Genomic DNA, 16,991 nt, shown 5'->3' with positions numbered 1-16,991 from the left:
GCTGTCAGTGTGAGATGTGTACATGGAACATACAGTTGTCATGTGTGAAGACTGCCTTGGGTGTGACAGTTGAAGCAAAGCTTATTTTTCTGATAGAGTTCTATTGGTATTTTCATTATAGTTCATATAGGAATTTATTTCTGATGTTATTTTTCAGGTTTTGTAAGCAAGTACACAGCTGAGTGAAAATGTTGATGTCTATTCTAAATGTACAGTACATATTAAAAATTTAATAATTTATTTTATTGATATTTTATATTCCTATTAACTACATACTGCATAATAAAATAAGAACCTTTTGACAAAACAGCAAGACCACTGAGATATCAAATATGTCCTACAAAAGGGTCAGGAAAGTAAAAAGTCATATGCTGTCAGTGTAAGCAATGTGTGAGTATGGAATGTGCTGTTGTCATGAGGGCAGACTGCCTTAGTTGTGATAATTGAAGTAAAGATTATTTTTTTAGAGTGCTGTTGGTATTTTCATTGTAGTTCATATGGGAATTTATTTCTGATGTTTGTTTTTGGACTTTGCATAACTAAAACGAATTGATGTTGAAATTTTTGATTTTTTTTATAAACAAATAATATTGAAAACTCAATACTTTCTTTTTGTGATACTTTTTCCTGTTAAGTACTCATTGTTTAATATAATAAAACTCATAAAATTAAAATTAATAATTCATCTATAGAAATATTCTAAAGAACAAATGTGAATCTCTTAGACCCTTAATGTGCCTTAATGACAAGATTAGTCTTATACCGCAAGGGCTACCAGTATCCATGGTGCTAATAAGGCCAAGATCATCATGATTGATTAAGTGGGCAAAGAGTCAGAAGCCTTTGATCTAATCCTAATTTTTCTTCTAGGGGGTTTTAAGATATTGGGCAAATCATATAACCTCTCTAAGACTTACTGTCTGCAGAAAAAATTGCAGTAGATGATCTGTGAAGATGATTTTTAGTTTCTACATTATTCTGTTGCCATAATTTGAATTCTTAACTTTATAATCTTATTGAACAGTCTCCTAAAGACTGCCTCTTAAGGAGTCACAGCTTATTTTGTACAACTCTTTTATTTAAAAATTTAAAAAATACCTTTGAAAAAGCTGTTCACTCTCTAGCTATGGTCTCTCATTAGTATTTTCTTTATATACCAATAAAGTGATTATGATTGCACTCAAAAATTTTATGAGGATGATTCCTGGTACAAAAACAAAAAAGATTTCATGAGTTTATCTCTCTTTTCAAAGAGTTATTTGTAATACACTTTCTTTAAGGTTTTGTTCTTTATGCCATTATCAAATAGATTTTCAGACTTCTAATTTTTTGATTTTCTGATAGTCACTGAACCTCAGTATGTGACTCAAACTCAGTCTTATGTATAATGTTGTTTGTTGAATAGGATTGTTTTATTTATTGGTTTTCCACCCATTTGTCCTTCTTCATTAATTCTCTTTCACCCAACCTGTATCACCTCCTTACATTAAAAAAAAAATCTGCCAAATGATACTTTAGTATGAAGCATTCAACTTCTTCAAGTTTTGCTAAGAATAATCTCAGCGTAAATTGTCATTATTACTTTTCATCTTTTCTTCCTCCTAAAACATGAGAATCCTAGGCTGATACTTAGGGAGGCCAATTCTTCTGAACTAGTACACCACAAGAATATTTAAATATTTTATGTAATGGTTCTTAAATTCATCCAGCTCTTTTAGATCTTAAGTTTTTCAATCACCATTTGTAAATACAGCAGTTTTACACTCCTCCAAAGTAATTTTCTGTACATGCATAAAATAAAAAAATGACAGAATTATGAGTGTAGTAAGTTTAATTGATCCATACACTGAAAACTATAATTTGTTGTTTTAGTGAATGTTCCAGTGTTGGCCTGGAGAGTATATTATTATCCACTAATAGTTTTTAAAAGATTTGTATTTTAATTTACTTTTTCTTAAATTTTATAGACATATAAATAAACTAGACATATATGTTTATTGGATATTTACATAATGTGTTTTATATAGATTATCTAAAATATATTTTATACATAAATTTAGGTTTGTTTCTATTTAAGGGATTAGAAATCTTCTGTTTATTTGAGTGTTATTCCCCTTTATATAATTTTTTCCCGTATTAGCTTACTTTTGATCAAATAACAGAAAAGGAGTGTTGCCAGGAGATCTTTTGTTACTTGCTTTTGAAATATTGAAGAATGCCCTAATCCCTTTGTATGTAAGCTACTCCCCTACCCTGAATGGTGGAAATTTCCCAATAGTTCATATGTACTTAGCGTTCTGGTAAACAGAACTCTCATTAAATTTACTTATATATCTTAAGGTGAAATATGACTGACTGACAGGCTCTCGTTCTTTCTCTCTCTTTCTCTCTCTCTCTCTCTCTCTCTGACACACACACACACACACACACACACACACACACACACACCCCTTTGCATTAAGCCACATTCCCACCCCTTTTTATTTTATATTTTGAGACCAGGTCTTACTGAGTTGCTAAATTGCCAAGGTTGGACTTGAATTTGTAATCCACTAATTTCAGCTTCCCAGAGTATTTGAATTACAGGTGTGCACACCATGCCTGGCTATGCCTATTTTTAAAGAATCTGTTGAAGTGTAAACACTGACAGTTTTCAAATTTTATTGTATTCTTCTGTTATACATCACTTCAGCAAAGATTTGAGTATGAGGCTTTGTGCTGAATGATGTGATTTAAGAAATGAGATAGTTTTTTTTTTTCAAGCAACTCACCAGAAAGTAAAAATGAATAAAATATTCCTTAATTTTCATATAAAATTTATATGGTTTAATTTTTCATGCCTAGTTATGCACATGTACATCTATATGTACTAACATAATTTGTGTTAAATCATGAAATAGTAAGTGGTGGAATGGATGTGTAAGAATAGTGTGTGTCTTGGAATGACTGTTAGATTTAGAAATATCTTGAGACATGGTATCTGCTATATGATTAGCACTGACTGGAGGAATTTGGATGAGAAAGAATAATGATGTGGGAGACAAATATTGCTACATGGGCTATGCTTTAGAAGAATAGATCTTTATTATTGTTAGTGATGTTTCCCCATGGCCTTTTTACTGAAAGCCCTGTGACTCACTAAAGTGGTGTTTCATCTCTCTCCATTGCTTTCTGGTCATGATGACTTGTCTGAATTGGGGGACAGGTTACTGGCAAGCTGTGATTCATTATCCATATTTTAAATAGTATTAGAAAAACTAATTTTTTTGTAATGTGGATATCTTTTTTTCCAGTTCTGAGAAATCTAAATTTTCTACCCAATATGTAAAGTAGAGCACCTCACCAAGCTTGACAGTCAGAACATTGGCTCAGAAGTTACTTGAATCAGATGATCTCATGCCTTTTGATTGAAAATATTGCCACATTCTTTAGAACACAAAACCTGATCAATGTAGCTAATGAGATTTATAACATGTAATACTAAGAATATATCTCTAGCATTACACGTTCTCATTTCCAACCCCAAACTGTGATTAAAGATGAAGTTTTAATGTTAATTTACATTCCTGTTTGATAAAAGAATAAAATATATTTTTTGTTTTACTTTGAATATTTGTGGTGACACATGCCTCTAATTCCAGCACTTGGGAAGCTAGGACAGGAGGGTTGCAAGTTTGAGTTCCACCTGACTCAAAATAGAAAGTAAAATAAAGGGCTAGATATAGTTCAGTGCAAAGCCCCTAATTTCATCCCCAGTATGAAAAATAGAAAGATCGCTGTTTTAAGATTAAAAGCACACTGGTTTATTCTGTATTCACAGTGTTACAGTCAGTACCAACATCTCATTCCAGGGCATTTTCATCTCCCACAAAGAAACTCCACGCCTGTTTGTCAATCCTATTGTCCTTTCCCACTTTCAATCTTTGACACTAACTAAACTATATTTTGTTTCTATGGATTTGCTTCTTTTGGAATTTCATACAAATAAAATTTATTTTTTAAATTTATTTAGACCCTGCCAGAAACATCTTTACCAAATTATGCCACAAATTTGAAAGACAAGAACTCTTTAGTTTCATCTCTCTATAAAGTTATCCAAGAGCCACAAAGTGAGGTAAGTATTCTTATAGTTTACTGTGCTACCAGTGGTAGTATTCTGTTGATTGATTTTTAATTTCTTTTATTGTAAAAGGCTAAGAAAACATTTATATTTAAAAAACAGTATAGAAAAAAACTCCAAGGTACGATCTCTCAGGCCAAGAAATAAAATTATTGCTATATTCCAAAAACTATCTCCCTTCTTTATATTTCAGTAGCCTTGAAAATTCTAGAGGTCATATATTTATTCATTCAGCAAGTATTTGTGTGCCTATTATGAGCTGTTTGCTATGCTGGGCAATAAAGAAGCAAAGTTTTTTTTTTTTTTATTTTAAAGATAAAAGGAGGGAAACATTAACAGACATACAACATTTTACAACATATCACAAGCACAATACAGACAATACAGAGTTACAAACAAAGTGGTAGGGAATTAACAATGGTGGTTGTATTACATATTGATATCTTCAAAGTGGAGAAGCAAAGTTTTTATAGCACATGATATTTATCCTGAAAAAGGAAAGGAGAAATATTAAGTAAACTTGAAGGAAACGCTTAAGTCAGTTTATGAATGCTATGGTTTGCATGTTTGCCCCCTTTCAAAAATCATTTGGAACTTAATTGCCATTTTAACAAGTATGGAGAATCCAGACCTTCAGAAGGTGGTTGGTTTTTTGTTTTTGTTTTTGTTTTTTCCCTGAGTAAATCTTTACTGCACATTTATTGTGTGCTAGGCCCTGTTCTAGGCTCTGAGGATGTATTCATGAACAAAGAAAAGGACTCTGCCCTTGTAGAGCTTACACTCTAGATTGGGATGGGATCGGCAATACATTTACATAAATCCAAACATACCTTTGGCAAAAAGACACACATTTAAACAGTATAATTTTTAATACTAGAAAAGTCTACTGGTGGTATGCAGTTTTATTATACATTGTACCTACTATCTGCATGATATATTCAGACCTACATATCACTCCACAGGGAATCAGACTGTTGGAACTTTATTGGCAATTTAAGGGATTTTAAAGGATTGATTTGAACATGCTTAATTTTGTCTTCAGTAGTCTTTAAGACCTAACCACCTTACAAGTTGTGACTCCGGTGTACCAAAATGAAGGCTCTGTGATTGCTGGGCAAAAGAGAACCAGGTTAAGGATTTGAGAGGGTGGTTAGTTCATGAGGACTCCATTCCCAGGGCTGGGACTGATGCCATTAAAAAGGGTGAGTTCACTTACCCTTCTTCCTTTTATGGGATGATACAGCAAAAAACCCCTTGATCTCAGGCTTCTCAGCCTGCAGATCTGTGAGGAAATAAATTTCTCTTTGTAAATTACCCAGTCTGTGATGGTCTGTTATAGGAGCATAGAACACACTAAGAACGTTGATAAACACCAATTTTCCAGGTGACAAGTTAAAAAAAAAAAATCTAAGGAGCCAGGCTAGTATTTAGAAGCCAGTACAAGGCATTTAAGGATTGACAAATAGTTTAATCTGGCTTGGGCCTTTTCCCTCCCTCCTCCAAACATCCAAAATATTTTGAAAGTGATAATCTATAGTGCTTTAGATTCTAGTTGTTACAAATCCCACTACTGATAGCAGAAATGGTCAGAAATAGTATGGAAAATAAAAATGCATGGCATTTGGAAAAAGGCATTTAGGCTAATGGTAACAAGAATGTAAGACTAGTAAGAACTGAAGCTGGACAGATATACTAGCTTAGGAGTGTGTGTGTGTGTGTGTGTGTGTGTGTGTTACTGAGGATTGAATCCAGGGCCTTGAGTCTGCTAGGCAAAGTGCTTTGCCACCAACCTATATGAATAGCTCTTTTTGGTGATACTGCGGATTGAATGCAGGGCCTTATGCATGCTAAGCAAGCATTCTGCCAGCTTTTCAAATTTTATTTTTGAGGCAGTTTCACTAAGTTGTCCAGTGTGGCCTCAAACTAATTTTTTTATAATTCTCCTTCTTCAGTCTCTCAAGTAGCTGGGATTACAGATGTGCACCAGTTACATCTGGCATGGGCCTCAAATTCTCTCTTATGCAGTGTACTCTGGAGATGATTTATTCTGATTATTGTTTTAGGAAGGTGATTGTGTGGCAGATGGACTGGAGACTGGAAAAACTGAAAGCGAAACTAGGAGACTGTCATGAGGGAGCTGTTGAGAATCTGAAGTTGGGTAGGGTCAGTGGGAATAAAGATAGGGTAGAGAGGAGTGTGCTGAAGTGTATAATTTCTTTTATAATTGAGTTTTATTTGGTAGGTCATGCACCTTTGGAATGAAACTACCCAAACTAGGATCTTTTGTTACCTGAGTGATAAATCTCTTTTGGAGAGGCTGTAGAATATCCCTACTTCCACTTATTATACTATGAAGTACATTGTAAATTTTAGATGCTGCAGGGGTTAGTGATTTTACTGACAAGCCAACAAACTTTAACTGGCATAACTGCATTGAACAATTGTCTTTGGTTTGTGCAGCACCCCAGGCCCACAAAGCTTCTTGATATCTAGGTAGCCAAAAATTTTGTTTGGTTCAGAATTACATCACCAAATTAAGTACAGCTACATGTTGTCTTTTTAAAAATAATAAATCTTGTTTATCATTTACTATTTAATATTTGAAAAGTTTAAAAATGATTTCTTTGTTGAAATGTATTTTAAATACATTTTGGAAAGAGTTTATAGGATAAATTTCTGATTGGCTGCTTTAGTTGATAGCATTCTTTATATTTAGAAAGCTTCAATGAGTACAGCTCTAGTGGTTCAGTGTAATGTTTCTCAAACTATTTTTTGAGAACTGTTTCTCAAACTATTGGAAGGGTAGGTTTTTTAAAAATCCAGTCTGTCAGAGACTGATATGTATACTTACTATTCATGAATAATACACAGCTTGCACTGCATGTGTGGGACCACCCAAATGTGATAATTCCTGGCTCACCTGTGTCCTGTTCAATATATCTGCTGATCACCCACTTGGTTGGTGCAACCATATCAAGTTGCTTGAAGTTTTTAAATGTTGCCATTTGATTTCTGTGTTTATACTGGTGGAGACTGGTAACAATTTGTCTATGGTCCTTGATCTGTGGGTCACACTTTGAGAAGAACTTGTTTGCATGGTTTTGCATGTAGTTTGTTTTACCTTTTTATCCCAGTTAATGTGGTAAACACAGTGTATATTACATATTCCTAAAAGATAACTTAGTCTTTAAAGGATATTTATATGTGGTTCTACAGTGTAAAATATAATTTATTTTAATGTTGATCTTTAGAATATTTTGTGTCTTAATTTGGATATGTTCCTAAAGAGTCTTTTGGTAGTTTTGAAACTTGGGATATTGGTTCTGGTGTTATTTGAAGTCTAGCAAATTTGGTATTTATAATAGTATTTTTCCATTGTTCAGCTTTTTCACCTAGTAAATATTTATTGAACACAGGTAATTTATCAGAAGGCTCTTAGGACTGTAGTAGAGAATAAAATAGACTAAATTCTTGATTTTATGGAATAGAATCTGTATTTAAGCATATAGGATAGACATTAAATAAACACCTAAATGTATATGCTATGTAAGTTAGTAATAAAACAATAATGGAATGAAGCAGGGGTAGTATGTGTTGGGACTAAGGAGGTGAATTGAGATCTGAAAGAATTAGACAAAGGGAAAATGAAGAGAGGACCTAAGAGCATCCCAGTAGCAGGAATAGTAGGTGCAAAGGCTGAGGAAAGTATGTGTGTGTGTTTAGGAAACTTATGAAGAGGCAGCATATATGGATATTATGCAGTTTGCTCAGGTGGTGTTTTAAGTTGGCTATAACTTCAAGATGGTATATAATTTAGAACTTAACAATCTTCAAGTATGTTATGAAAGTAGCTGGGTTTCGTTTTGTGTGTATGTGTCTGTGTGTGGGTTACTAGGGATTGAATCAAGAGGCTTGTGCATGGTAGGCAAGCTACATTGAACTACAACATCCCTAGCCCTTTTTATTTTGGGATAAAGCCTTGCTCATTTGCCCAGCTGGTCTTGAAATTGTGATCCCCTTGCCTCAGCCTTCCAAGTAGCTGGGATTATACGTGTATGCCACTACACACTCCTACAATCAGCTGTTTTTTGAAAGAGTCACATAGAAATTCTTTGTGGTTCTAGGAGAATGGAACCCAGGGTGAGCAGAGATCAAGCACCATTGACTGGTGGTACTTGAATAGTATCCTTCTAACTTTCCTGTATCTTTTTCTTATCCACGTTCATAAGTAATTGTTAAATAAAAAAAAAAAGCAAACAGAATTCTTTCCTTGCTTAGTTAAGATCACTTTCCCTACTTAGTCATTAAAGAACATTTTTGTATCACATTTTCACTACTGGAAATCTCTCTTAGGATACAGACTTCTTACATAGTAATGGATTGTTGTAAAATATCATTTGTAAGTTAGTTGTTTTAAATTTCAGGATGTACTTTTAAATGGAAAGATGATACATGGTGATTAGGTCTTCATTAGACTCATAAAAAGCCCATTTAAGCAATAAAAATATATTTAAGGTGCAGTTCTTCCTTAATAGAACTATTAAAACCTAACCACCATATATGAAGATGTTTCCATGAGAAAATATTTTCAAAAATTTAACCTAGACACTAGGAATATAGCATGTTCTAATGGTTCATTGCTTGCCTCAAACACATTCAGGTTAGGTAAGTCAAACAGTGCTTATATCTCCCACATTGTATATTACGTCATTCTTTTCTGGCATTTTTCAGGTATGTACTTAACCAAAAAACCTGGTTTCTTTCTTATTTCTTATGAATGGTGTGATATTGGTTATGATAGTGTTTTTGTCTTGATTTACTTAAGCAGAAAGTGTGAGTAATCGTATTTTACCTATAATGTAGGAATTGAACAGGTTTGTGTATGTAAAGAGCTTTAGAGGACAAGAGCTGACAGATGTTTATGTTAGTAATTTTATTTAATCACTTTGCAGTGGAATTTCTATCTCCCTTTGAATCTGTCTTCATTTAGATCTCCTTTCATTAAGCAAAAACCCTTTAATTTGGAGTTCAAACTGATTATAAAGCCTCTGAGTGTATTTTGATTAAAATTGATTATGTGTTCATGCAGATGTTCTTGAATAAATTTTCTAATATGGTTTCATAATTTGCAAATACTTGTTAGACTCATCAAGTTTTATAAATTGATTTAATCAAAGCCTGCCCAGGGATTTAGAGTTGAAGGTTGTTACACCACAAGATTACTGAGGCTTATCTTCAAAGAAATTTTTAAAAATTCTACCCTGGAAGCTAAATATTGTCCTAACCATCTTTCTTCCCATCATCTCTAACCCTTTCTTCCAAATTTCTGTCCTAAAACCTTTTCTTGCGATCTGTGAATAGAGTTATGCTGCCTTCTGACCTCCAGTTTTCTGTTACCTTTACATGACCACAGTGAATGCTTGTTGTCCTCTGAAGACCATTTTGAGATTGAAAGAAATATTTTTTATGGAAGAATAATCATTGGAAGTTATAAAATTTTTTAAAGGAGAGACTAGTTTGACTTAATATTTATTGAAGTGTAACTTTCGTTAAATCTTGTATAAGTATTGACTTTATCCTCAGTTTAATTACATATCTAAATTATTTAATATCAAAATATCTACTGTGAATTGGTTTCTGTTCATTATAATTACTTGTAGTAGAATCTGTTTAGTAAATTGACTTAAATCTACTGTCTGTTAGTGAAGTATAGTACATTGAATATATAATAGCCTGATAGTGTCCTTGAAAACTTAGTACCTTGTGAATCTCTTGACATATTTGATTATGATTTGTTTGTGGTCATTATTATATCAAGATAATACTTACCTAAGAAAGTTTTTTTTTTTAATTTTGCCTTTTTGATTTTTAAAAGTAGTCTATTAATAAAGATAGTCTGCTTTAATAACTTGATAAAGTTGGGGCTCTGGTGGGAGAAGAAAAGGTATAGGTGGATGACTCCAAATTATGTCTAAAAATTACAGCAATGTTTAGATTACCAAGGGGCAATTACCATGTTTTAAATATTAATCTGGATCTAGGGCCTTGTGACTATTCACCCACCCTACATCAGTCATTGCTGTCAAGAGCTGTCTCATTGAAAGCTCAGAAAGGAGGTGTGGCAGTAACTGTCCAGGTTTCTCATTGCAATTTCTTCTCTCCTATGGCTAACATTTTATATACTAGCATATAATTTACCAGAAAGAAAGACATTGAGAAAGAAACTTCCTATAACTTAGCTGTTGTAAGAAATTAAAGAAACATGGTTTTAATAATACTACTACATTGGAACGATATTTTAAACTTTTCACTTGCTTTGATATTTCCTTTATTGCATTGTTTGTCCTTCTACCAAAATTCAGATTTATCAGATACCTTAGTAGTGAATAGCTTTGCTTCAGAAAGGAAAAAAAGAAAATATATTTTAATAGTTAGCAGTTTAAAGTGCAGTTTGTGAATTAACATTTTGTCTTTCTCCCAGTTGCTAGAACCAGTCTGTCACCAGCTTTTTGAATTCTATCGCAGTGGAGAAGAACAGTTGCTTCGATTTACACTGCAGTTTCTCCCAGAGCTGATTTGGTGCTACCTTGCAGTCTCAGCCAGCAGAAATGTACATAGCAGTGGATGCATAGAAGCTCTTCTTCTAGGGGTTTACAATTTGGTTTGTATATATTGTATTAAAATGCTTTCTGGCAAAATCAAATATATGTTTTACAACTATTTTTCATCTTAATAAAGTTAAAATTTGTTTTTTTTATATATTCTCCCCCAAAATAACTCTTTATAGGGGAAGGAGCTATACAAGCATACATATAATTATGTAAATACACCTTTTTGGATTGATTAACCTCAATTGAAAAATCAAATCATTTCAATTCTTTTACAGGTATATCTGAAAAATGTCACTGTTGCATTTAAAAATTTAAAACTTAGTATACATTAAACTTATTTATAAATTATCTTTCTGAGCCTCACAAAAACTTTAGGAGAAAAGATTTAGCCTGGTATTCACCAGTCATAGTTTCATAAAATTTGAACTGTCTCCAGAATTCACACCATTGATTTAATGTAGTTAGCGTTACTAGTTTGGGTATTAATTGTGATGATGTTCTAGATACTTAAAGTTTGTATTTTTTAAGATAGAAAAGAAATGTAAAGGTCTTTTTCTTAATATACTTAGTTTAAATCATTAGTTGATTTAGAAAATATAACTTGTTATATGGTTATTAAGATATATTTTATAACTTACAGCCATATAATTATTAATATATAATATCTCAGCCATCTTGAAAACTGTGTGTGACTTTTATTTTAGTGGGTTAAATTTCTTTCATTTTCATTTTTTTTATTTTTCCTTTTGTAGTATTTGGAATCAAACACAGGGTCTCCTGCATGTGAGGCAAGCTCTCTACTGCTGAGCTACAACCCCATCCCTAGTTTTATGTTAAAAGTAGAAGAACGTACATTTTTTAACTATTAGTGTTTATGAATAATTGCTAATGGAGTATCATTATTTAAGATTTTAATTTCTTTAAATTCTTTTCTACTTAGGTCTTTTACAAAAAATGGTCTAACAATTTAAATTAGTTTAAAATGAATGTGTAAAAAAAGTAAATACTTTAAGATACTTTCTTTTACTTTTCTAGGAAATAGTTGACAAACAGGGACATAGCAAAGTATTGAGTTTTACAATTCCATCTTTATCCAAACCATCTGTATACCATGAAGTAAGTGGTATTTTATTAAAATAAATTATTAGATCCTAAGCTGTGATATTCTCATAAATCAGCATGCAAGTACCTGGCCAAAAGAAGGTGATAAACTTATTAGTACCTTAAAGAATATAAAGCACCATATAAAATATTTATTATTTTCAAAATGAAATGAGAAACCAAAACTATTAGCTTTGATATAAAATCTGATAATTAGAGATCTATTAAAAGCATTCTCTTTGAAATATTTTTCTCTCTTTCTGATGGACAAGGCTAGCCTAATGTTTTTTATTTGTATGTGGCAATTGTGTATTCCCATTGTAGAAAATTTTTGAAACTTTTATTTTTCATTTAGTTTTTAATTTTAATTAAATATTTGAATAGAGAATTTGGTAGACAATCTGAATGTTTTTATGATATTTGCTGTTCCTGAGAGTCATTCTTCATGCTGTATATATTTTAAATATCACATTTTCAACCAGGTAACTGTTTTTTCTTTATTTGAATGTCTTTTATTTAGCCTTCCAGTATTGGGTCCATGGCTCTGACTGAGAGTGCACTATCCCAGCATGGGTTGTCAAAAGTTGTGTACAGTGGACCTCATCCTCAAAGGGAGATGCTCACAGCCCAGAATAGGTACACTATGGAGACATGACTTCTTATGCTACTGTACTGATTTTAAAAAAAGGTTCTAGTGGGCAAATAAGTAATGTTTAATGAGTTACATATAACACCTTACTGGTTTATTAAGCCATTTTACAAAAGAGAAAACATCTAGGTTTGTTATTGTACTTTGCTTCAGATGTCAGTTGGAACATCAAAATTTTAAGATGCTTCATATGGCTGTTACTTGGAAAGTCTTCTTGGTTCCTTTTAGTTTTTGTTATTGATGTGCTTATGTTGTAAAAGTCTGTTCTGTAACTAAGACTGCCTAACACTGCCCTTTCTTAATATGGTTGGGTTTTTAGAATTGTAAAGATTGGTTGATACTGTTTTTGTTTGTTTCTAGGTTTGAAGTGTTGACATTCCTTTTGTTGTGTTACAATGCTGCCTTAACCTATATGCCCAGTGTTTCTCTTCAATCACTGTGTCAAATTTGTTCAAGGTAAATTAAAATTCAGATGCTTTCAGTATTTGAATATATAACTAAGTTGTTTTGTTTTATGTAATGATTTGTTTAAAACATTAAATAAGGGAAAGAGTTCAGCCTACCCAAAACATTGAGAATGCTCCATAAAGTAATAGCTACAAAAAAACATGGTGAAGGATATGAAGCTAAATAACACTTAAATGGAATATTTAATTAGAAAGGGATTGCAGTATACTTTGTATTGGAAAGGATGGAATGGTTATGACCTTTGAATTTTTGAAATGTGGTTGGTTCTTTATTGTTATTTGTTTTTTATTTATTTTTACTGTGCTCTAATTTTGTGTCAAGAAATAAGAAATAATGTTTTTAAGTTTTCTCAGCTTAAAAAGATTAAGCTAAAGTGTTAAAGTACAATACCAGTTTGTTATGCAAACATTAAAAAATTCTATCTTTAAAAGAGTCTTTAGGCTGGGGATGTGGTTCAGTGGCAGAGCTCTTGCCTTGCATGCATAAAACCCTGGGTTCAATCCCCAGCACCACACACAAAAAATGTATTTAATAGTATTTAAATATTTAATAGTATATATGGTACAATGGTAACCATATAAACCATGTGGTCTGTTGTGACTCTTGAATTTGCTGAATATGACCAAAATATTAACAGTGATTATCTCTAATTGGTAGAATTAATTATTGATTTTAAATTGTCTCGTTTATGGTTTTTCCTTGATTCTCTATGATAAACATAGATATCTATGATAAAACATGCCTTTCAAAAATAATAAAAAACAGAAGACTGAGATGGTTGCCTTTGATAACTCAATAGGGAAACTAGAATTAAGGAAGTTATAGAATAATTTGTATTTGAGGAACTTATTTTGAAAATAAGACTTAGCCAGAGAGTTCATTGAACAGTACTTAGAAATCAGATCAACTAAAGCAAAAGAAATGAAAAAGCAGAACTTGATACTGAATATGATAGGATCATGCTGACCAGCTGGAGAGAGGGTTTAACAGGACAAGGGGATGGTAGAAAAGGTGGAGAAGTGGAAAGGTAGAAAATTATTTCAGGTAATTCTTGAATTATAGCAAACGTGCATTTCCTGCCCTTGAAAGATAGTACTGATGTGCCATCTCTGTCATTTACTGAGTCTTTCTAGTATGTTCCTTGCTTTAAATCTTCTAAAGGTAGAGTTTCACAGATCTACAAAATTTTAAGAGAAGACAAAGTGGGTGGGTTATCTACGTAGTGTTGCCACATTTTACAATGCCAGGTTGTTATATTGTAGATATCTATCATCACAAAAAGGAGGTTTTGTTTTGCTTTTCAGTGCTGGGAATTGAACCCAGAGCCTCAAGTATGCTAAAAACATGCTCTGCCACTGAGCTATATTCCTAGCCTCCAAGGGAGATTATAACAGCTAAAGAGAATAAAAGTGGAAGAGAAGGACAATAGTTTATGGATTAAAAATGGGACAAGGTTAGCCTTCCTTGTTTCTCACTGTACTGTAGTTTAGTAAAAACTTCCTTATAGACTAAAAGGTGTGTGAGGATCAATACTTAAGAAATACTAGTTTAAGGAGTAACAATGCAACAGTTTTCACCTGTAAAACTTGAAACACACTGTAAATTCTTGATCTTAGTTGAAGCAGTCAAGCACTGTCTTACGTAGGAGGAGGCAGGAATTCAGCTATATACATGGATGGTTATTTATTTAATTAATTTATTTGTTTAATCTTTATGTGTAATGTGTATATTTGTAGCTCCACTGCTGTTCTAATACCATGTTCTAATAAGGACCACTGTTCTCCAGACTCAGTGGCACATGCTTATAAAACTTGGAGGCTGAGGCAAGAGGATTGCAGGTTTGAGGTCAGCATGGGCAACTTAGATCCTGTCTGAAAATAAAATAAAATAAAAAGGGCTGGGAATGTAGCTTAGTGGTAAAGCATTTGCCCACACGTGAGGCCTTGGATTTAATCTCTGATTTAAAGACAGACCAAAAAAAATTAGAAAAACCCCCAAAACCCACTGTTGATGTTTCCCGGAAACTACTGTTGGGAAAGTTAGGAAAGAACACGTCATTGGTTTTTGTTCTATGTAACTAATGCACTACCTTTAAGTATAATTACTTTTACAATATGGATAGGAAATTGCTACTGTGCCAATTTTACCTAGCTAAGGAACTGAGTAATCCTTCAACAAAGAACACCAGTAAAAGCTGCTTTTAAGAAACATAGATTGTTTGAAAACTAGCCGTAGGGTTTTGTCCAAGGAATATTTTAGTAGAAATTTATTAGGTTGATACTGCAACAGAAATTAATTCTCTGTAAATGTTCACCTGCTCTAAGAAAGTGTGTGTGTGGCGGGGCGGGGGTGGGGGGGGGATTGGGAGGTGTCTAAGTAACTGAAAACATTTAAGCTGTTTAATGCTAGCTCCTAAGCCACAGAATGTTACATAAGAAAAACCTATCAAATTGTCATTTCTGTCCTTTTTAATCATTTTCATTTTTAACTTTTTATTTTAGATTCCCTAGTACTCTGTTCTCAGTGGTAAAATCCAGCTATTCATTTCTCTTAATTCCTAGACCCAAACATTTATCAAATATTCTAGTTGGGAGACTTAGTATGTCTTAAAGATGAATCAGCAAGAATTGTCCATCTTTTACAATCCAATTAAAATGTTTCCTTCAGCTATGTACTTGAACGTGATTTTATTGTTTGTCCTTGAGACAGCACACACTTGAGGAAAGTGACAGCAGATGCAGTCTTTATTAAATTCCTAATTTTGAAGAACAAAAGGCCAAGGAGAGAAATATGCTTATTACTCTTTCAGTAATTCTTCCACACTCTTTTTTCCTAATTTCCCTCTCCTGCTCAACCTGTTTCTTAAAAAGCAGAACAAAAAGGGAAGACTTTTAATATTGTTTAATTTTGTTTCATATTCTATATCTTTTATCCAGATGGCTATGAAGTAGAATTGAACCAAATTTTAAATATTTCTCGAGTGAAAAATTAGAAAAACAATTGTTTCCTTTTTAAAGGTTGATTTGTACTTACTGTTCTGATGATCTTAAGGTCTGATAATAGTAGTCAATCTTTCTTTTCTTCTTTGCCTTGTCTCATATTAATCAGTAGATAAACTCAGCACATATTCTCACTGGAATGGCACCTCTAGTTATCTTATAGTTTGTAACTCAGAATATATTAACAGCAATCTCAAAAGTTTACTTTTACTGTGAGACAGAGTGAGAGATAGATGCCTCTCAACAGAATGAGAATGACAGCAAATTTTTCCTCATTTACAAATTAATACTCAGAACTTCTCCCAGCACTGTGTTAAAAAAATGTACCTTCCAAAAGGATTTTATTTTTTTATTAATTTCATTATACACTTTTGATATACATAATGATCACACTTATCACAGGGAATTTGTATCTGTACATAATATATCTTGATTCTTCTTTTTTTCCCTATTCTGCTCCCTTACTTCAACCCTTCTTCCTCTCCTTATTTATAAAACCTTTGTTTCAATTTTTTTCTTCTATTCTCTTCAAAAGGATTTTATTTTAATGTAGCTTAAGAACTTGGCACATAACCTATTTGTGACTAGAGAGTAAATTTCATACAGCAATAAAAGTTATGCCACTCAGCTGCTCTTTTGTAAAGTCTGATCTTTATGTTTTGGATTGAGTTTGTTTTGTTTTGTTTTACATTTAGTGAAAGTAACTTGATAAAAAAAATATTCTTTAATGGAGAGATGAGAAAATTGAAGGATAAATCAGAGAATTCTTAAATATAAAAAAGAATTGATAAGAGATCCAACTAATGTTTGGCAGTGTAGCTGAATAAGACTAGACCAGTGGTGGTGAACCTATGGCATGCATACTGTTCCAGGCTGTGTATCATTGAAAGCTCTTAGAAGTTCGCCATCACTGCACTAGATTCTTTAGGGTCTCAGCTCAAATGTTGTCTCCTCGGCAAGATCTTCTGTGATCCTATTTTCTAAAGTACTACTCTTCCTACTCCAGGATAATACTATAAAAAGAAAAAAAGAAAAACCTAGCC

At 32.7% G+C, this 16,991-nt stretch overlaps 1 protein-coding gene across 4 annotated transcripts in view; it reads left to right on the top strand.

Moving 5' to 3' along the window:
• The window catches only part of Fam126a (family with sequence similarity 126, member A), a 67,753-nt gene that overhangs the window by 29,847 nt on the left and 20,915 nt on the right, over positions 1–16,991 (top strand). For all 4 annotated transcript variants that reach the window (XM_005377384.2, XM_013510581.1, XM_005377387.2 and 1 more), the window contains 5 exons: positions 4,013–4,114; positions 10,602–10,781; positions 11,767–11,847; positions 12,353–12,468; positions 12,842–12,937. In XM_005377384.2, the coding sequence (XP_005377441.1) occupies positions 4,013–4,114; positions 10,602–10,781; positions 11,767–11,847; positions 12,353–12,468; positions 12,842–12,937 (575 nt within the window). The remainder of the gene's footprint in view (positions 1–4,012; positions 4,115–10,601; positions 10,782–11,766; positions 11,848–12,352; positions 12,469–12,841; positions 12,938–16,991) is intronic.

Source organism: Chinchilla lanigera, unplaced genomic scaffold (genome assembly GCF_000276665.1).
Source record: "Chinchilla lanigera isolate Chin_1 unplaced genomic scaffold, ChiLan1.0 scaffold00009, whole genome shotgun sequence".
Classification (NCBI taxonomy): Eukaryota; Metazoa; Chordata; class Mammalia; order Rodentia; family Chinchillidae; genus Chinchilla; species Chinchilla lanigera.
This window is presented reverse-complemented; position numbering and strand designations above follow the sequence as displayed.